General features: G+C 37.5%; 1 protein-coding gene across 9 annotated transcripts in view; it reads right to left on the bottom strand.

Moving 5' to 3' along the window:
- SLC10A7 (solute carrier family 10 member 7) overlaps positions 1-22,781 on the bottom strand; it is a 240,067-nt gene that overhangs the window by 70,026 nt on the left and 147,260 nt on the right. For all 9 annotated transcript variants that reach the window (XR_011435001.1, XR_011435009.1, XR_002806476.2 and 6 more), the window contains one exon: positions 4,591-4,626. Coding sequence is in view for 3 of the 9 variants with exons in the window: in XM_001501818.6 (XP_001501868.1) it covers positions 4,591-4,626 (36 nt within the window). In the remaining 6 variants the exon portion in view is untranslated. The remainder of the gene's footprint in view (positions 1-4,590; positions 4,627-22,781) is intronic.

Raw genomic sequence — 22,781 nt, 5'->3', positions numbered from 1 at the left:
CTTTCACCACTCTTATTCAACATAGTACTGGAGGTTTTGGTCAGAGCAATTCGGCAAGAAAAAGAAATAAAAGGAATCCAAAGAGGCAACGAAGAAGTAAAACTCTCGCTGTTTGCAGACGACATGATCTTATATATAGAAAACCCCAAAGAATCCATAGAAAAACTATTAGGAACAATCAACAACTACAGCAAAGTAGCAGGGTATAAAATCAACATACATAAATCAGTAGCATTTCTATATGCTAACAATGAACTAACAGAAAAAGATCTCAAGAACTCAATCCTATTCACGATAGCAACAAAAAGAATAAAGTACCTTGGGATAAATTTAACCAAGGAAGTGAAAGATCTATACAACGAAAACTAGAAGACCTTCTTGAAAGAAATGGACGACAACATAAAGAGATGGAAAGACATTCCATGCACATGGATTGGAAGAATAAACATAGTTAAAATGTCCATATTACCTAAAGCAATCTACAGATTCAATGCTATCCCAATCAGAATTCCAAGGACATTCTTTACAGAAATGGAACAAAGAATCCTAAAATTCATATGGGGCAACAAAAGACCCTGAATTGCTAAAGCAATCCTGAGAAAAAGAACAAAGCTGGAGGCATCACAATCCCTGACTTCAAAACATACTACAAAGCTACAGTAATCAAAACAGCATGGTACTGGTACAAAAACAGATGCACAGATCAATGGAATAGAATTGAAAGCCCAGAAATAAAACCACACATCTATGGACAGCTAATCTTTGACAAAGGAGCTGAGGGCCTACAATGGAGGAAAGAAAGTCTCTTCAACAAATGGTGCTGGAAAAACTGGACAGCCACATGTAAAAGAATGAAAATCAACCATTCTTTTTCACCATTTACTAAAATAAACTCAAAATGGATCAAAGACCTAAAGATTAGGCCTGAAACAATAAGTCTTCTAGAAAAGAATATCGGCAGTACACTCTTCGACATCAGCTTCAAAAGAACCTTTTCGGACACCATAACCCCTCACATGAGGAAACAATAGAAAGAATAAACAAATGGGACTTCATCAGACTAAAGAGCTTCTTCAAGGCAAGGGAAAACAGGATTGAAACAAAAAAACAGCCCACTAATTGGGAAAAACTATTCACAAGTTATTTATCTGACAGAGGGTTAATCTCCATAACATACAAAGAACTCACACAACTCAACAATAAAAAAATCAAATAACCCAATTACAAAATGGGCAAGGGACATGAACAGACATTTCTCCAAAGAAGATATATGGATGGCCAATAGACACATGAAAAGATGCTCATCATCACTAATCATCAGGGAAATGCAAATCAAAACTACACTAAGATATCACCTTACACCTGTTAGAATGGCAAAAATATCCAAAACCAAGAGTGACAAATGTTGGAGAGGCTGTGGAGAAAAGGGAACCCTCATACACTGTTGGTGGGAATGCAGACTGGTGCAGCCACTATGGAAAACAGTATGGAGAGTCCTCAAAAAGTTAAGAATAGAAATACCTTATGACTCAGCCATCCCACTACTGGGTATCTATCCTAAGAACCTGAAACAGCAATTCCAAAAGTTCCATGCATCCCTATGTTCATCGCAGCATTATTCACAATAGCCAAGTCATGGAACCAACCTAAGTGACCAGCAACTGATGATTGGATAAAGAAGATGTGCTATATATACACAATGGAATACTACTCAGCCATAAAAAAGGACAAAGTCGTCCCATTCACAGCAACATGGATAGACCTTGAGGGTATTATGTTGAGTGAAATAAGCCAGACAGAGAAAGACGAACTCTGTATGATTCCACTCATAGGTGGTAGTTAACATATGGACAAAGAGAACTGATCGGTGGTTGCCAGGGAAAAGGGGGGTGGGGGGAGGGCACTAGGGGTAAAGTGGCGTACCTACAACATGACTAATAATTATGTACAACTGTAATTTCACAAGGATGTTAACTTTCATAACCTTAATAAAAAAAAAAAAAGAATATAGGGAACTGAGATTCTAGCAGCAAAAATGGCCGTTACCAGCTTCTACACCTGAATACTCAGACATTTCCATTTTTAAGATATGATTTTAAAAAGACAATTCAACTTTCAGGGGTTGTATTAGCATCTTTGGCTTCTGTAACAAAATACCACAAACTGGGTGGCTTAAAACAATGGAAATTTATTGTTTCATAGTTCTGGAAGCTCTAAGTCTGACATCAAGTAAGACCATGCTCCCTCTGAAATCTGCAGGGGAGAATCCTTCCTCATCTCTCCTAGCTTCCGATGTTTGCCAGCAATCCTGGCATTCCTTGGCTTGTAGATGCGTCACTCTAATCTCTGCCTCCATCACGACATGGCATTCGCCTTGCATGTCTCTGACTCCTCTTCTTGTAAGGACACCAGTCATCCTGGATTAAGTGCCCACAATACACCAGCATGACTTCATCTTAACTAATTACATCTGCAATGACCCTATTTTCAAATAAGGTCACATTCTAATGTACTGGGGGTTAGAACTTCAACATAACTTTTTGGGGGACAAAATACAACCCTTAACAGGGGTGTTGATAAAAAATACAACATCTTTTATGGAATGTATTCATATTTTAAGTTGCTCAGGTTTTGTCCTGCTCGGTAAATGAAGCCTGCTAATTCAAGTGTTTAAGCAATTCCTATTGTTTGTAAAATGCACGACAACTTAAAGAAAAAGTGTTACATACTGTAAATGCAATTTAAAGTCATATAACACAGAAGTATCTACTGATGTTGTGTGATGATTCCATTGAACCGGTTGGGACAGCCCAGTGAGCTCAGAAGGGAAGCATTAAACTTTTAAGTTGAAGGTCCTGACTTCTCTTCACTATTTAAAATGTTGAACCAACTAAAGCTAACAAGCCTCTGGCTCTAAGAGTAGGGGAAAGCTTGCAACAGCATGATGCCATATTAATCAGCTGAGAACATTTTATACTATAGCATGGAGATGGCAAGGAGAGGGAGAAAAGTACCGATCTGATTCTTTAGTCAAGCTGAAACAAGGTCCCAGACATTCTTGACTGTGAGATACTCAAAAGTGCTACTCTAGGTCCCAGCCCCCTACTTGTGGCTGTGACTCCTTCCCTGCTCTTCTTAAGAGTTACATGAGTAAGAGATGCCATTCTTTTGCAATGGAGAGAACCTAGGCTACAGAGCCATTTATTGCACACTTACTAGATGCTCAGCTCCATACTAGTCCTCTGACCCACTGCAAGTGAGGACCTCAGATCGGCCAGCCTCCTGTGCCTGTTGAGGGATGCTCTTGGGAAACTGTATTCCCAGGTCTTGGAAAAAACACTGAGGGGTGATCCCAGTTCCTCAAATCCAGTGAGCAGATAGGTACATACCAAGTCTTTTTTTCCAAATGAATGCAAATCAATATTCACTTCGGCTTCAATTTGACTCACTGCAAATTCTGAATTGGTGCAATCCAAATTGATGAAGTTTGTTATGCTAAGAAGTGATCTGATTATTTGACTCTTTTTACTTTGTCAGAATGGAGCTAAAACTTCAGAAGGGATGGTAAGGCGGAGGTTTATTACTTGAAGGTAATGTCTCTCATGAAAGATGCAGAATCCAACTGTTTAGTAGTGTATCTCTCCCTCTCCACTTCCTACACAGCTTGTAAGAAATGAAGTCCCTCACTCTATTACTCTAATTGAATTCCATCTTGGGTAATTACACTATAATTAAATAAATTTTCCCCATAGTTTTAATTCACTGACAAATAGTGCTAGTCAAATAGCCACATTTCACTCCCAGAAACGCATCCCTCCTCCATTTCAGTGATGAGTGGAGTGATTTATATTTGGGAGATGTGTGTATGAAAAATGCACAGTTCATAAAATATTTTAGGTATCATTCATGATTACATATGCGTTTCTCAGCATGAGATAACATTAATTTCTATTATAATCTTTCATCCACTTTCTCATATGCTTAGTGCCAAAAGAAATAAGACAGTTAATTAGCATTTCCTATTTTTCAGAACACTTTCTGTTTAGTTAACCAGTAGCTTGTATTTTTTATTTCTAAAGAACATTTCATTATCCCTGGGAGACAGACTGGCATAGGTATTACTGTTTCCCATCCTACAGGTGAAAAAATTGAGGGAGTATTTCTCAAAGTGACGAAGCCTATTACTATCAGTACCAGCCTTGGAACTTAAGCTTCCTCTGGTTCCCTGGTCCAAGGCACTTTCCATTAAACACTGGATCATTAGCAATCACTTTAGTTTTACTAATGAGAAAATAAAGAGCAGCACATTTGTGACCTATGTCATAGGTCACCAATTTGTAATTAATAATGATTAACCAGGATTCAGAGGTCTAATAACTGGGTCCTGATGATGATCTTGGACATGAGATCACGAAGATTCTTTCTGTCCACATGTTATGACTTGGTGCAGTTCAACTAGAAGAACAGTTCAAAATGTGATGCAAAGTGATACAAACGGATTCACATTTCAATTTTATTCTAATGATCTTTCTTAAAGGGTTGTAGATGGCTTTTAACAAAAGATATGAAAGACAACATCAAAATACTCACAAAAAGCAGCAATAGTAAGGGTGTTATAACGATGCCCTGAAAGAGATAAAAGAAATGATGATTATTTATTAACCTAGAAAGCAAGACAGGTTCGTTGCCACTTTTAACTCTGATGCATGGAAATACTTATCCTCCCCACTTCCATTTAATAAAGTCTAGAAGGTAAAGAAGATGGAGCTCCAATCTTGGCTCTCCCTACCATAATGACTTAGCATCTGTATTACAATTATTTGTATTAGCATCATTAAAAGTACAACCACCAATCTTCCTTAAACTCATCTTCCCTTTTTAGAACTCCAGTTGCCTTCCCCATTGCATATGCATCACTCCGGTGGAAGCTGGCAAGCTTCCTCACTCCAAGGCTTTCAACTCTAACTTGGATAAAGTGCCCTTTTTCAAGAGAAGACAGGTGGTTTAGTCCCAGTTGGGGTCCTCTCCTGAGCAAAGACCACGTCAGTTGTGATGAATGAGATGTCGTGATTTTGTAATGTGAACTGATCTCCCCTAGGAAATGAGCTGGGATCTCAAAACTCATTTCACTTGATTAGACTCCGTGTCTCCATGGTGGAAGGCAAGTCTTTCATCTAATTCAGCCACATAGGACCACCTCGGTCCCTCTGCCTCCCCTAGGCAGAAAGGAGCAAAAGATTTGTTTTCTGCAATGACAGGGAACAGTTTGAGGCTGTTGTCAATGAGGCAGGATACAAGCTTTTAGGTTTATTGAAGGTAAATCTTTAAAACTAGGTGTTTGAGTTGGGAGTTAACATGACAGGTTTCAGTTTTAGAGAAGCAGATGATTATTCGTCTTTCTTAGTTCTTCCTTTAGCTCTCAACACTACACTATGATTTATACAAGACAATGCATTTCATATTTTTATTAATAAATTCTCTTTGGAACTTTAAAATTCCAAAGAGTTTATACCTGTGTGTGTGTATTGTATGAAAGAGAGAGAGACAGACAGACAGAGACTATGCTGTGCCCAGGGTCTAGGTCTGCGACTACTTCGTTACTTTTAGAAAAAGTCATTTTGGTATTTATATAAAGTCCTTTTGTCATTACAGTAACTAAATTCTCTTGGATGTGGCCCAAGAGGGACTAGCTTACCTTATATGACATTGCTACTATGACTTTCTTAGGCATCTACTCATGTGAATACTCACACACAGGCTTGTTTTATTGTTAAATAATAGAATAAATGCTTCTTTATTGTGCAAACTTTTGCAATTGGCAATAGGGAATACAACATTTTAATTCAAGTGCTATATTTTTTAATCTATTTATTAAAACATGTATTGTGGTTTACCAACTCCATTGGTGTCTTACAAACAGGTTTCATCAGCACATTTAGGAGAGCTAAATGTGCACGCTGCCAACATAATGTTTAGAAGCTACTGTCCTTCAATGACATGGAATATATTCAGACTTTAGGAAGAATTCCAAACTTTACAAGGCTATGTGGAAATGAAAATATCTGCTGTTTCAGTCCATGTGGGAGCCATCTGATTTCAAGTTAATTTGTTTTAAACATTTGCTGAAAGTCCACTTATATGCCAGGCACTGTTCTGTTAATTAGAACAGTTATGGAACTGATCTGCAGAAAGGGGATAAGGATACTCCAGGAACAGGGAAGGGCATTCACAAAGCTACAAAAGTTGAGCAAGGTGGGAAGAAAAGCATGAAGTGGAGGAGTCAGAGACCAGATCACCAAAGGCCTTGCAGGCCAGGAGAGAGGGCTTGGAGTTGATTCTACCCACAACGGCAAAGCAGTGAAGAACTTAAAGCGAGGGTATAGTGAGTTGGTAAATAACTTAGGATATGAGGAAGGGATTTGACTTAGCTCATAATCTAGTGAGTTTTACCTTTGTTATGTATCAGTTTACCTAAATTCAGATAAAAGGAAACAGAAACATTTTAATTATGTAATATCAATAGCACTAATAACACTTCTGAGAAACAAGACATGATATCTATGATAGGATGAGAACTTTCACTCAGGAAGAAGGTTGAGTATTGTCACCACCCTGAGGACATTTGTCTTATATTAGAGGAGTTGAAGCCACCTGGTGTCATATAGCACATGGGAACCCATGTTCTTCCTGGTGCCCGTTTAGTTTCCTTTGCAATAGTGGAATAGTAATAGTAATAATACCAGTACTATTAATGGTATTTGCTTCAGCACTTTCACGCGTATTTTGAAATTTGACCCTCCTCTATTGAAGGAGTTAGGTCACATCATAGCTCCATTTTATAGATAAGGAAACTGGGTTCAGAAAAGCCAAGCAACCAGCCCAAATCACACAGTGAATAAATAGCAAAGCCTGGATTTGAGCCCGCTGTCTCTAACTTCAAATCCAAAACTGAATCCACTGCACCACTGGTCTCTGGGTAGCAGGTTTCAGCAACCGGTACAGTTTTCTAGAGAGTTCTGCTTAGGACATATAGGTAGTGATTATTTACTGTATGATCTTAGCCTCAAGTTGATAACCAATTCTCAGAGATGACCTTATTCTGGAAGGCAGAGTACTATTATCTGTAGGTTTTCCTACCTGAATATTTTAAGCGTATATTCCCCAACACACAATAGTTTCTTTGCAATTCCTCCAAGAACTTACAATGTTTCTTCCTAAAGTATTGAAAATTTCCTAGCGAATGGGATGTATTATCCAATTCTGGACTGAAGATTCCTCATTTTCTCAAAATGGCTGCTCAATTTCATTAACTAAGAATGAATTGTTAGATAATGCTGAAACCTGCTTTTCAGTTGTTTTAGGAAACGAGTCAGCTATGATGCCATTAATACTGACAAGAGCACCATAAAGTTTTAGTGAAGTTATTATAATTATTATTAAAATAATAATAGCTAATATTTATGGAGTACTTATCTTACATCAGATGATGCGTGAAGGACTTTATGTATGTTAGCATATGTAATCCTCGCCACAACCCTATGAGGTAGTTCCTATTATTGTCCCCACCTACCAGGGAAGGAAACTGAGTCTCAGGGATACTGACTGAAGCCGGAAGAGGCAATGCCAAGAATTCAATCTCTATCTCCCTGAATCCAGAGCCTGTGATCCCGAATGGTGTAAATAAAATCTTGGCAATCTTATCCTATTTCCTCAGGGTTTTATTTTAAGAGTAAACCAGAGAGGAGCTTCAAACTCAGCATGTCTTTTTGATGACATGAAACAAATTGAGAAATAAGCCTTTATGTGACACAGCTGATACATTTTTTTAAAGTCAGGTTTTTGCAAATATTAATGGTAAAAAGGGTGAAGTAAAACTTTAAAGTGTAACAGCAACAATCATTGGAAGCTGAAAAGTCAAATAAACATGTTATTTTCTCTCGTGTATAAAGAAGGCTCAATTTGATGCCTTCCTTCATCTTTCTCTTTCCCAAGGAAATTCTATATGAATGGATAAAACCAGAGGTGGTGGATGAGTACTTCTTGCAAAGGATGTTACCTCCCTCTTTGCAGATTCAAGGTCAAGATAGAGTTTTAGCATCCTTGCAACTGGGATGGTGTGTTAAGCTTTCTGATTGCAACACCTGAAGAAGTCAAGTCACAAAGTGACTGGCTTTGATTGTCTCTTAAAAAAACCTCCAGAAAATCCATTTACACCTCTGATGTGAATAACTGGGTGAATATATTTCAATGACTTTAGTGGAAAGGAAAAAAAAGTGTCAGATCGGAGACACAGAGATCTAGTCACATTAAAATACAAACCAAAAAACTCCCAAATAATAACAAAAACAACAAAACTGTAAATTCACTTCTCTCAGGAGTAGGACTTGTGAAAAAGGCAAAACTGAAGTGAATTATTACTATTTTAAAAATAGAAAATGTTATCGAAAGGTTTTGCTGCAACAACTATTGCGATCACACAGATACGAAAAGTGACTTCTTAGCCTATGTCTCCAGAATATGGAATGTTAACCTTGGAAAAGGTGCTTTTTATTTTTTAATTAAAAGGCAATAACTCAACTTTTACAGGATGGCAGCATCTCACTTTGCAAGGGATCTTAGTCCTACGCTGGTCCAGACCTCATCTCAAGTGTGACCCCCTCCATCTATCTCCCCCGTTAGCTCACCAGTGATGTGAGGCTGTGATGGTTGCACTTTGCCAGAGAACCCGCAGGGAGACACTGTCCTTGCTCTCAAAGCACACACTGCCCTGGCTGAAGCGCTTTCACAGTGAGGAAGCTCTTTCTGACACTGATCCCAAATCACTCCTGTTGCTGCCCTGTCTTCCCCTTGGAGCAACTTAGGGTACATCCCAGCCCTTCTTCCTTGTGATGGCCTTTTAACCGCTGATCTTGAACAGTGTAAACAAAACCTCTGCACTCTTAGACTATTTCCTCAGGATGATATTTTAAGAGTACTGCTGAAGTGAGCATGTGGGTCCTGACACTAAGTCTTCCCCAGGCTAAGAGGCCTCAGGCCCTCCCACTGTTTCTCCTCAGAAAGGGTTCTGAGCCTTCTGGTAGACATAATCCCATCCAGATGAATTTAAGAGGCCACAGCACTTGCTTAATAAAAATCGACCAAATCTTGGAAATAAGGCCAAAAGAGGACTGCATGTCCTTTCAACGTCATCCTGGAGCATTGTCTAACAGGCCAATTCAAGGATTATTTAATTACTTAGAGGGATATACCTTTGTTTGACTTCTTTTTACTATTGATTAGGGCCCAGACTGTGAAGTTAGATGTTAACTTAAAAAGTTTTGTCTAGCAGAGATAGGAATAATTTCTGTCTAGCAGAAAAAAACAACCAGAAATGTTACGGCTTTATTACCCCGTAGGTATTAGCCAGTTTTGTCTGTAACTTAGCAAACTTGTCTCAGTATGCTTTTCTGATGGACTATATAACCCCCATTTCTATAATCTCAAAACCAATTTTACCATCCTGGTGGGTCCCTCATTATTCAGTTAAAGAAATATTTGACATGTGTTCCTTCTATATTTGTAAGAAAGTTGTGTTTTCAACTTTTGAAAACTATATTTTGAGAACTCCTTTACTCTGAACTTTGTATTTATATCAATATAAAATCTTTTTTTTGAAGAAGAAGATTAATGCCAACTAAAACTCCCAGGTTGTCTTCACATTTTGTCCTGTGCTCAGTATATAGTGATATCTTAAAAAGTTACAGACAGTTTATTCTTCAAGAACGAAATTAGGTCAAACCAATAGGAAATGAGAGTGACTGGCCAACACAACCTAATCAACAAATTATAAAGGAGGGGAGGTATGGGGAATTTTGGAGACATCTAAATTAAACAAAATGGTCAGGGTATGGTATCCAGAGAATATGACCTTATAAACATGGATGTCAAAATATATTGTTGAGTAAACTTTATAGAATAAAGAAAAAGGCATGAGCCTAGGGAAGGGCAGTTGGAAAGAGAGTGGTGGTTCGTTGGTGGGTGAGGGCCTCTTTTCCCTCCTCTGCCTATACTTTTCTCTTGAAAACTGGACCTCCACAGAGCAAGTGCCTTAATATCCCCCAAATTAAGCATTTCGCAGTACTTTCATAGCTCTGTCAGGGGAAGAGGGTGTCCTCGCAGCTGACACGAGCCTTCTAGTTTGTTTCCCAGGCACAGTGCACTGTGGCAAAGACAGCTGCATCCAACTATTTGAGCTAGATAACACCAGCCACTGAAAACACGCAGTTAATTCTCCCTGGTCTGAGTCCACGCTTTCCAAGAATTTGGAAAGTAATTGAATAATAATTTTGTTTTCTAAATAGCATTTCTGATAGGAAGAGAACACACTGACTAGCTGACACGAGTCTCCTAGAACACAACCACATTGGGGTGTGCGAATGACAGTGAGTTTCTGAACCTGCGAAGCTAAGGATCTATTCCTGGATTGTGGTGACCCCATTCAAGCAATGTCACCCTGTGAGCCCTTGCAGGAATGACAGTTGGCTTGTCTCAATGACATACACTTAATTAGACAAACATTTATTGAGTGCTAACTATGTACGAGACATCCCGGGTGCTGAGGGGCAAAGGATTCCAAAGTCTCCTAAGCACATAAAACTTCAGTCAGTTTGAAGTGGACTTTGACATAAAATTCCAGAAAATGGTTTCTGTGGAGTCCTTGGGGTTGTCTTTGAAGACTGTCTTAGAAGACTGTTGTTCTTTCTTTACTATTTTCTTTCTCCTACAACCACTCTTGAGCATGTTTACCCCTCACTAGTGCACTTAGAGTAAGTTTTGGTTTTTCACACCAAGTCTCTGATATGATATGTGTATGTCTGATCTTTGATTTATGCCATGGTCCACGTCCACAAGGAATCCTCATTATAGAACGCAGTTCTACCTTGTCCTTCTGTGACTTCAATGCTTCCGTTAAGAAATACCTCTACCATCTTACTCTCAAAGATTGTGAGTTTTTTCAGACCAAAATTAAGGGTTTATACATGTTCATATTAAGTATTATCTTACTAGATTTGGCCTATTATCTTTTTAGATTTTGATGTCACTGCTAAATTTCACAACAGCTACTTAGTGACTACTGCACCAGGCCCCGTTAGATGAAGAACAATGGTGAATGAAACATATATAATTGGCGCCCTCAGTTTCTTAGAGAAGACAGACAACTAATCACAATAAACTGATGAGTGTTTAAAATTAAAATCTCAGGGTGCTATGAGAGTGCTTATTAGGAAGGTGAGAGCAACTAAGATGAGAGCTGAAAGCAGAGTAGGAGTTAGACAGGCAAGGGAGGGCCAGACCAGAAGGGGAGGGAGAGAAAACACAGGCAGGGAGAAGAGACTGTATAAAGGCTTTGGAGGCAACGAGAACATAGAGAAACTGAAAGTGAAGAGCACAGTGTGAGGGGTGCAATTGTGAGAGATGAAGCTAGAAACCAGATGAAGCAGGAAGGCCCAGTAATTCATGGTAAGGAGTCGGGGCTTCATTGCAAAGCAAGGGGAAGCCACTGAAAGAATTTACACAGGCATGGCTGTGGGGGAAGAGCCAGTGGCAAGGGCTGGATGATATCTGAGTTTAGGTAAAAATCACTGTGCGTGTAGTCTAGAGAAGAGATTAAAGTGGTGGAAAATTAAAGGGAGGGAGACTAATAGGAGGTTGTTCAGTAATCCAGGCAGGAGTTGATTTGGGATAAAGTGATGGAACCTTAGTTATCAAGATAGAGAGACATAACATATTCAAGAAGTATTTGAAATGTAGACAGGTAGATTAACTAAATATTGGGGGAGGGGTGTGATAAAAAGGAAGGAAGGATAGTTTCTTAGTCTTCTGAATTAAGTGATTTTTTAACAAAATAGGTGGATTATAGACCCAATCACTGAGCCAGGATCGAATTGGTATGTATAGATTAATTTTTCTTGGTAAAGATGACGAGTTTGAGGTGTCTACAAGGCCTCCAATTAGAGATACTGTAAGTAGTTGGATATATGGGACTGAAGCTCAGAATAGTGTGGACAGTGGCTATAGATGAGTGAGTTCTCAGTACATAGCTGGTGGTTTACTGTCACAGAGAAGGTAAGAAATTAAGGAATATAGAATATATATTGAAGCTCAGAGGAAGCCTAGAAAAAAACAATTTCAACGGAATGATTAGTATGGAAACTACATTGGAGTAGGCTGAATGCTGAGAAGGAAGAAAGGAAAGAGAGACAGAGTTTGGCCAACTTTTTCAAGAAACCTGGCTGTAGAGAGAAGAGAGAAATAGAGTCATAACTTGAGGGGACTGAATATGAGGTAAAGGATGTTTGTTGTTTTTTGTTTTGCTGTTTGTCTGCTTTGTTTTAGAAAGGAGAAACTTGAGGATTTCCAAAATTCATTAAAAAGTGGCAAAAGAGGGCAGAGGAATGAAGAGTCAGTAAAGAGAATGGATTATACTTATTACATCTAAGGAGGCAGAGGGGAGGCACTTCAGTGCACAGCTGGAGAGTTTAACTTTACAAAGGAGGTGGGGCTGACACTTCATTGCAAAAGCAGAGAAAAGGACACGTTAGCTACAAATGAAGATGGACTTGAATGCTTGGTATTAGAAAACTGAAGAGACTTTCATTTAAGAGCTTGTTTTTCTATATTAAGTAGAAGGTGAAGAGTTTTACTAAAATGAGGGGAAGACAGGTTCAGAGAGCGGGACATCAGTGACTAGACACCTGTGCTGTGACTAATGGGAGAGAGGGTCTGAGAAATGGAGAAGGGGCTGAGATTTTACCACACGTTGAAGATAACAAGTTAGCCTGTCGTAGTTTCATGGATGTTGGAAGAAGACAAGACTCTTTGGTCAGAGTCAAAGGACTGTATCAATCACAGCACAGCAAGGAGCCTAAGCACCATGTTAGCATCAGCTTCCCTTGCCCCTAAGTCAAGCAGGATGGTACAAACTGGGCTCAGATGGATGCCTGCATCCACAGTGGGCTCCATTACAGGAAAGGAATACTGAGTTTAGGGAACCCAAATCTTTCATAATGGGTAGAAGGCATGCCTGCCTTTTGCTCAAGAGGGAGATACTGACTTTATCTTCCAAGGCAGTAAGCAAACTTCCCATTTGCTTCAGAAGGAGACACTATTTCTATCTTTCAAGACAGTTCACTAAACAAACATCCATGAAAACATAGTTGGGGACAAAGGACAGTCAGTGCCTCTGCTCACAAGATGTACAGAAATGTGAGACACATGGAGAATTGTCTCCCAATAGATGAAATGTCCAGCAGGCCAACCCAGTTGATATTGGTCATTTAAATATTTGAGCTATCAAGCTCATTATTCCCCCTTTCAAATATCACTACTGAGGCAATGTCCTTATACAAGGAAAGATAATTAGATAACCATTTAAAAATGACCAGAAAAACTTCTAAGATAACATTGTTTCTCTAACACTCCTTGCACATTATGATTCAAATAAGTAAAAGTCTAACAAACTGAACTGACTTCCAACTAATTCATCCCCTTCACTCCCCTCTCTCTTTTTTAAATGGAAGAATTTGCTAAATGTCTTTTTGAAATCTAGATCCTCAGTAGATTGAATTGTGGTCTGTGGACCAGCAGCACTGGCCTCGCTGGCAGCTCGTCAGGAACTGCTGAATCTCAGATCCACCCCAGACCTACTTATCATCGTCTGTGTTTTTAACAAGATTTCCAGATAATTTGTAGACACATTAAAATTCAAAAAGAGCTGATTTAGGCTCTAAAGCAGGGGTAGGCAAACCTTTTCATTTTAGGGCTAGATGATAACTATTGCAGGCTTTGCTGCCCATACAGACTCAGTTACAATTACTGAACTCTGCTGTTGTAGTTGGAAAGCAGCCAAAGACAATAAGTAAACAAATGGGTATCGACAAATTTGGCCCAAGGGCTGCAGTTCAGATCCCTGCTCTAAAGTATTGTTCTGGATTAGCAATTATATTAAAAAAAGAAACGTTAGTGTAACAAACTTTTATTTTTAATGACTTGGTTTTTAGTGAACCCATGCTGGCTTCTAAACATCACAGCGTGTTCCTTTGTAACTGCTTGTAACGCGCTACTTAATTACCCATCCTTCAATTTTTCTATAGACTGAAAAGAAAATGACCAGTTAATAGTGTGTAAAATCTACTTTCTTCTCCTTGTTGTTATTTGCAGTGACATTTGCACATGTCCAGCTGCTGATTCTATTCCTTTCCTTTATGATTTGTCAAAGATAGTGATTCAGCAATCTCAAATGTTAGTTTTCTCAGGACCCTATGAAGTAATTTGTCTGGACCAGCAGATAGGGTCTGCTTATCTTGGGCCTACTTTTCTTTTGCCAACATTTACTTTACTATTTCTAATCTGAAGATGGTTCTCTTTGCCAAAGATGATGGAAGCAAAGGGAAGAGCCAGTGGGGAGAGGGAAATGAAGGATACTGAATAGCAGGCAGAAACTATGCAGTTTAGGGTCCTAATATCCAGAGCTGCATAAGAGAAAAAGGAAAAACACAAGAACACAAAAGAGGAATAACATGTAAATTGCTAATTAGAACTGATACAGCGATACATGTCAAAGCTGAAAAACGGTGTTCAAACTCATGAGTTTTCTTTTTACTTTTTAACTGAATAAGCGAATCGTCTTTTCAGACTATGTAAACCCATACACCTGCATTAAAACTATTAACAATTAACTTGGCTTTTTCTATCCAGATTAAGAGTGATGAGAACAATTTGAAATTCAATTAAAGCCCAAAGCGAGATGGATATAGGAATTTTCTGTATTTTCCAAGAATCTTTCATATAAATGTCTTTTAAGTTTATAAATTTAGGATGCCATAAGTAATTTTCCAAAGGAGCTACTTAAAAATGCTTATCTGTAGAGTATATATTAGACCAAAGAGGCAGCAAAAGGAAATTAAGTCAAAATTTCTTTTTTGATGACACAAGCTTTCATAGCTGAGGAAAGATATGCCAGGGTTCATTCAGCCACCACTGCAGTTTTATTTTCCCTGGGAATACATATGGCAGTCTATTAAGGATCATCAGCAGCATAACAAACATTATACGCAAGAAGCACAACTCTCTTAAAATGTCAAGAGAAGGGTCTCACATTACCCAATGGTCAGCCAAAGTTCCTATGGCCTGAATCTTATACATAGTCTATACAGAACCTAATCACATGTGTACATACATAGGAGCTTGCATTATTCCTTGCTTTAGAATCACTGCTTCAGTGATACCAAATACCACCATCATAATAACATCCAACATTTAGTAAGGTATATTATGTACTAGGAACTGTGCTAAGTGCTTATTTACAAACATTATCTAACTTAAAATTCCAGTAGGTAAATTGATTATCCCAATTTTATAGGAGGGAAAAGAGAGGCTTATAGAGACTATGGCTAAGCTGTAGGAAGTACCAGGAGGCAGAATCCCAGCCCAAGAAATAAAAGCAAAAGTTGAGAGGTCAAGAGATGGTCCAAAGGGAAGAAAAGCTGTTAGAAAGAAAAAAAAGAGCAAAAAAGAGGTAGAAAATTTAAAATAAAAAGATATTCAGGAAATGGATTGTAGGAAACCAATACAAAATATGTTAATACAAATTAAAGACGGGGCCAATCTGTCAATGGTATTGGAATATATGAAAAGAACACACCAAGTAACTCTCTCAGGCCACTAGAGTAACAATGAATATTTATTACCCACTGGCTTAAAAGATTTGACATTTACCTGCCATTTTGCTCGGATGTCTACAACAGAACAGTACCTGGTACACATTAGGCACTCAATACGTTTTTTGCTGAACAAATGAATCAATGAATGAATGAATATGTGTCCACAAATTCTTCCCTCGGGGAGCAGCATATTCATTTGATGAGAAACACATACTTTCTGAAATGCTTTAAAACTTTTACATTTGTAATAACGACAACACTAGTTGACATTTACTGAGTGCCTACTCTGTGTCAGGAACTGTTCCATGCTCTTCACATGTACTAACTCATTCAAACCTATGAGAAAAGTGCCATTGTGATTCTCATTTTACAGAGGAGAAAACTGAGTTATACAGACAGAAGAATTATACAACACTCCCAAGCAGTAAGTGACAGAATGGAAAGCAAGCCACGCATCTGGCTGCAGAATCCACGGCTTCTACCATTAGGGGTTTATATAGTGGTTAAGAGTTCTTTGAGAATTTAGAGATATCAGAGAATTCTAGCTGAGATGGATATTGGGATAACTTGCTGTCTCTCTTTACAGATTGCAAAGTTGAGGCCCAAGAAGGCAGTGTCTCTCATTAACAGCCTCAGAGTTAGTGGAAGCACTAGGACTGGGACAGTAAATGTCCAAATTCCCTGCCCCATTCTTTATTTCTGATACCACACTGCCTCCTGTAAACCAGCTGAGTTGAGCAAAAATCACATATGGAAGGCCTGAAAACTATTACTCAGCACTATGTTATTTATCATATGTATAAAGCAAAAAAGACATAAGTAATAAAAGAGAAGAGACCATAGGAGAGGTTTTTGAAGGAAATCAAATCATGAAACAGGTGCTCCCTTCCCCCCAAAAAGGCTCATGAATTTCCAACAAGACGATGGGAGAACATTTTTGCAAAATTTTGCAAAAGCAACGCAGAGATGTGGAAGATGGAAAAGAGGGGTACTATGAGGGTCAGTGAGGAGAGAGAAGGGAGGCAATGAAAAGTGATTTGTGGGGATGTGGGGAAGGGGTTTTTAATGCAGCCCTCTGGATGTCAAAATAAACTTCTAGAATAACTATAAATTGATTTTCTTTTAAATAAGACATTCAAAATAATGGTTTAATCAAAACTAGTGTTCAAACTTGTAACTGACTTTTACCATAAACAAACAACAATAAAAAAACCAGACTGCGTCTACACTTGTGAAATGATTGGGTTTGGCACAGCTCGTGGATTCCTTTTGGCTGTGTCTAAACGACAGCACACAGTGCTGTTAGATCTAGCTGTGACGATCAATACTCAGTGTAAAGATGGACAAAATGAATGCGGACAGCTGCACTCCACTTGCCTTGTCTCATATATCAGTGGTCTGATTGACTCTGGTTTTTATAAGATTCCTTAGCCAGAGCCATTCCTACAGCTTAGAAAACTGGCCCTGAACTTTGTGACTCAGAGAGGCTTCAGCTGGGAGAAGGAGGTGGCTTACCCAATGGTCCTAAAACAGTTCTGCTCCTCACGTGAGCATCAGCAGTCCACAAATCCTCCCACCACTACCAAGGCAGGGCAGTAGGATTCAGATATTCTGGCTGACTTTTGGGAGTCTTCCTTCCCCATCCACCCTCCACCATCAATGGCTATTTTAAACAGATTTCTCCTGAATAACATGTTTATTTTTATTAAATATCAGTGGGCAGGAGAAGAAAAACATACAATGTGATATTAGGGTCTGAATAACATGGAACCTAGACCCTGAACCTGTCTAGGGTAGTATTCTCAAAGCCTGACAGAGTTCCTGGAGGCAGAAGGAAAAGCAATGATGAGGTGACTGAGGAAGAACACTGATCAATTCACAAGAACTGGTAACAGACTTGCCATTTTATGATCATGGGGGTTTGAATTTGGTATAAAAAGTTCAACAATTAATACAAGTAAATCACTTATGCATAGTCAAATTTCACCTTATAACCCAGGAAAATGAAACGGAGCTAGCTAAGAAAAATTTTTAGTGCTTAGATTTTTATCCCCAAAATTCCGATGTTGAATTGTTAAAAAGTCGTGACTAATTTTTCTTGTCTAATTATATACAACTAATTCCCTTTAATGTTTCAGCAACGACTCATTCCTACACAATTACTTCTGGATCTACACTATTGAGTGTTGTCACTAAGGAGTTTTAAAGAAGGAACAGCCAATGCTTTCACTCAGAAATGGCTGTAGGTATATTCACATCAGATATTTATTTTTAAATGTGCTCTGCCAACCATTTCAATATCTTTGAAAGTTAAAGGTGTCAGAGAGCAAGAAGTGATCATCTGGTAAATCACATCAATGCACTTAACTAAGAGTCTTTAGAGAAATTGAAAATCTATGTCAACATAATTTTTCTAGTTGCCCAGTAGAGGGCAACTTCTACACACTTAGTTAAAAAAAAAAAAATCTATGTACACCACATCAGTAAGAAGCACTGTATGTTTAAAATAAAACAATACAGTTCATGACTATGAATGGATTTTCACTATCAGGTAGCTATAAAATGGCATGAAATTTTAAATATGTAATTAGGAATTGAGTATATTTAATAATGAGTAATCAGGATTTTATGATTAATGTGTTATTGCAGGAACTTTAAAGTAGCAACCATTTAGATTACTATGATAGAATTACCGGTAACTGAAATAAAAAAGGAAAATGATGAGAGTACTGTTCTTTAGTAAACATTTTTTTTTTTGGTGAGGAAGACTGTCACTGAACTAACATCCATGCCAATGTTCCTCTATTTTTTTTTGGTGGGATGCTGCCACAGCATGGCTTGATGAACGGTGTGTAGGTCCATGCCCAGGATGAGAACCCATGAACCCCATCTGCTAAAGTGAAGCACGTGAACTTAACCACTATGCCACCAGGCCAGCCCTTTAGCAAACATTTTGATTGAATTTCACTATGACCGAGTTACAAATAAAGCTACTGGGAATGCATAAAGTCTTACTAAGAATAGGCAGAAAAAAAAAGTCATAACACAAACATCTCAAAGTATAATTGAATGCCTTTGTTATGATAAAGTCTGAAATAATACTTACCAGTGTTCATGCTTTAAATGACATCAGATATAAGAATGTAACTGTACATATATATTTATGTATATGCAAATTGAGTATAATTAAATTCTACTATAATACATCTCATTACTGAGTATAATTAAATTCTACTATAATACATCTCATTACTATATAGATTTGGACACAATGTGATATGTTGCCATTAATTCAATCATTCAACACTTATTTACAAAGTGTTTATTATGTGTCAGATACCATTCTAGAAGTCAAAGATACAGTGTGACAAATCTGACAAAATCCTCTGCCTTCTTGGAGCCTACCCTCCCCATAACAAAAAGTAATGTATCATAAAGCCTTCTGAAAAGGTAAGCCTATAAGATAGATGCTTACTGTGTCTCATAACACTAGTTTCGTTTGTTTTTATTTTAAAAATTAGGCTTTGTTTTTAATACAGAGAAATATTACAAGAAAAAATGAAATGGCTCATAATATTTATACTCAATGAACTCCTGTTGATCTTAAAGTAATACATGAATTTGATTAGAAAAAATTTAATTTTACAGAAAAGTAAAACATAAATTGAAATTGTTCAGCAGCATACTCTCCCCGGAGATATGAACAGTTTCTTGTGACTCTTTCCAGGAAAGAAAATAACATACCAGTATCCATCCATCCCTCTACCCACCTATCCATCCATCTAGTCTTCTTAAATTATTCAAATTTACACAGTTTCCTTAAGACAATTATATACACACAGTAACGAGCATATAGCTTTATTTTTTCGCACTTCACTATATTTCTTGGAGTACTTTCCATAAAAGAATATATATGTGCACCTTATTCTTTTATTTGACTCATTTTATTTTTTAAGGTAGAAGTATTTTATAACATTCCATCTCTACATATCTCAAAATTCTAGTTTTAAAAGTGGTTATACAATTCTGTCTAAAATTAAGAGCTGTGATATGTGATGTTAACTAGTGTAGTTTAACCTATGAAAGCTGGAAATTCATGGGCTTCAAAAACAAGCCTGGAAAAATGACCTTTAATTTATTATAGAGTAGTGAATAAAAAAATAAAAGGAATCAGCATCTGCTTTGGATAAAAAACTTGCTAATAACTCTATTAGATCACACACAATGTAACAATCTCCCAAAGAGTCTCTTTGGTTGTGAATTAGAAATATTAGTAATTTTTTTTACTAGTAAATTTTTATAATAGTTCTGTTATACAATCAACATTTTTTTGAGTTCCACTTAAAATCTTCAATTAAACATGTAAGAATTACCTTATCTTATCCTATTTATAACACTGCTTAAACCATATATTTATTTCATTGCTGTATTTGATATTAAAACGTGATCAGAATGTTTAAATTTACAAAAATATTATGCAAAACAAAATACAAGGCACTAGGTGGTGCTGTGGGACCTTCCAGATAAACCAACGCCACAAAGTTCTGCACTTGGTAAATTAGTTGTGGGGCTGATTCTTTATATTTAATGTACATTAAATATTTTCTCTAGATAAACCAATGCCACATAAATAATAAAAGTAACATAATGCAAAAACAAAGTTCTGATAGATGATCTCTTTCAGGAAGACATGATTCCTTTTCATAATTACATGCCCCAACTCCTATGTCAAACTAATAAATACATCTTTATATAATAAATATCATCTTTGAGGCATGCTTCTCAATCAGTCATAATTTTTCACTTATCTTTAAAGTTATTTTTTCACATGTCCAAAGTAAAAAAGTCAGCAATTATATATTCTTGTCAAATAATTTTCTATTAGGCAATTTTTTGTCACAGTATATATTGTAATCTCTCTTGGGTTCTATTTTTCTATTCTTCCTAGATGTGACTACTTGTTGTACAACTGTTAATTCAAATGCTGACAGTGGCCAGACTGTCAAGGTAAATGCATGAATCAGGCCACATGTAAGATAATAGGGGGTGGGAGCAACCTAGAAAAATATAGAGCATATGCATTCAATTCAGATGAGAAACAAAACCAACACACACACACATACACACACCACTATGCAGGCCAAAGAAAGCACATCTGTGGTCTGCATGTGGCTTGTGGGCCATTCATTTGTGACCTCTCACCAAGACCAGCATGTCCCCAACCATTTATCTATGAGTGACACATCTTAAAAGAAAACCCAAGAATTTCAGTTCAAATGGAGTGCAAATGACATTTCAACTGTTATTCTAGACTGTTTTTTTAATCACAAATGTGTGTCTCTCCTGAAAGACAGAAATTCCTCATGATTCAGGAGAGAAACTGTAGTAGTCAAGAGCATTACTTCTCCATGATGAGATACTGGTTTAAAGAAAAGCACAGATTTAGCAGCCTTTTTCCATGGGCACAGTCTTCCTCTCCCTGCAGGTACTTTTATTATGGTGAGGAGGGGAAAATGAAGTATTTAATATTGAATGGATAGAAATATATGCTTAACGTAAATGAAAAAAGGGCAGAATTTATTCTCACTAATAGCGATTGTGGAACTTACATTATAAGCACAAGGTGGGATTAAAAGGAATGAAAATGACTTTTTGACGAACGCAACAAAACTCATCTAAAGGAATGTTGTTCTTCAAGTTTGTCACCGAGAGAAGCCAACGTCATTTTTAAATGATGCATCGTTCCAAACATTTCTAACTGTCTTCAGAAAGAGCTTGTGTGCCACATAAGAAAATAATATAAAATCATGTCATTTCTGAACTTGAAGAGACCACAGAAATGAACAACACTCTTTTTACTTTAGCTACACCTCACAAATCAGTTCTTGAAAGATAAACACAGGGAAGCCGCAGTCTTTAGGCGAGGCTGTGTCACAGGAAGCTAAGTGACTTCAAGCTCACAGGAAGCCACGAGGGAATCACAGTTTACTTTGAATTGGGAATAAGCCTTAAACCAGTAACCAAGGCAAAAATATCATGTTTCAGGAATTTCAAATATTGTCTAAATACTCATAAGAGTCTCTCCTAACACTAAAAATCATTTGGAAACTTTAGAGAATTTAATGGGTTCAAACACAGATACATGGAAGGAGTGATGAAAAGCAGAAGTGGATCAGAGCCACACTGCCTGAATTCTTTCAATTTACTTTTAAGACTCGCTGCAATGCCATTTCAGGTAAGAGTCTTTTAACTTAATAAGCATCTTGTTTTTTGAATCGCATGCTGCCTTCTAGATCTTACAGTGTGGTCAGGGGACCCAGCGGTCTCTAAGACCATTTTGGGGGTTGGTGAGATAAAAACTACTACTGCACTATGATAGTAAAACATTATTTGCCTTTTTCACTCTCATTCTCTCACAATCGTACAGTGGAATTTTCCAGAGTCTACATGACATGTGATATGGAAAGATTTAATACAGAAACAGATATGAGACTCTAGCTCTCTTGTATTAAGCCAGACATTAAAGAGATATGCAAAATGTAGAACAATGATACTCTTCTCACTAGTTTTTCTTTTTGTTTTGGAAAATATAGTTATTTTTCATAAAAATATGTATGTTTACATAACATGGGGTTTATTGTTAAGTGTCTGAATAATTTCCTAGCTTTAATTTCAAATATGATAAATACAGATAGATATAACTGACACAAATAAAAGCTCTCTGTGGTTGTCAACAAATTTTAAGAGTATAAAGGGGTCCAAAAAGTTTGAGAACACTGTTCTTGAGGTAAGCTGCTCACATTTTAGCCTAAATCAATTCTATCAGTGTGCTTTCCTCTAAATACTTATATGAATCTAAAATGTCTACCAGAACGAGATTTTATTAGAAGGAGGAAAGGTAGAGCATTTTTGAGCAGGAAGTGCTTATATGGGCAAAGTGGACCTGACTAGCTTGATGCAGAGGGGTAGACAGTAGCATGAGAGCTATGAGCCTAGGTGAAATGACCCAGGTAGAAGAGGGAATTGAGATGGAGTCAGGAGGGTGCAATGGCAAATATTTTGATTCCAAAATTTGGCCTG

This window comes from Equus caballus, chromosome 2 (genome assembly GCF_041296265.1).
Source record: "Equus caballus isolate H_3958 breed thoroughbred chromosome 2, TB-T2T, whole genome shotgun sequence".
Classification (NCBI taxonomy): domain Eukaryota; kingdom Metazoa; phylum Chordata; class Mammalia; order Perissodactyla; family Equidae; genus Equus; species Equus caballus.
Note: the sequence above shows the minus strand (reverse complement) of the source record. Positions and strands in the feature narration are given on the sequence as shown.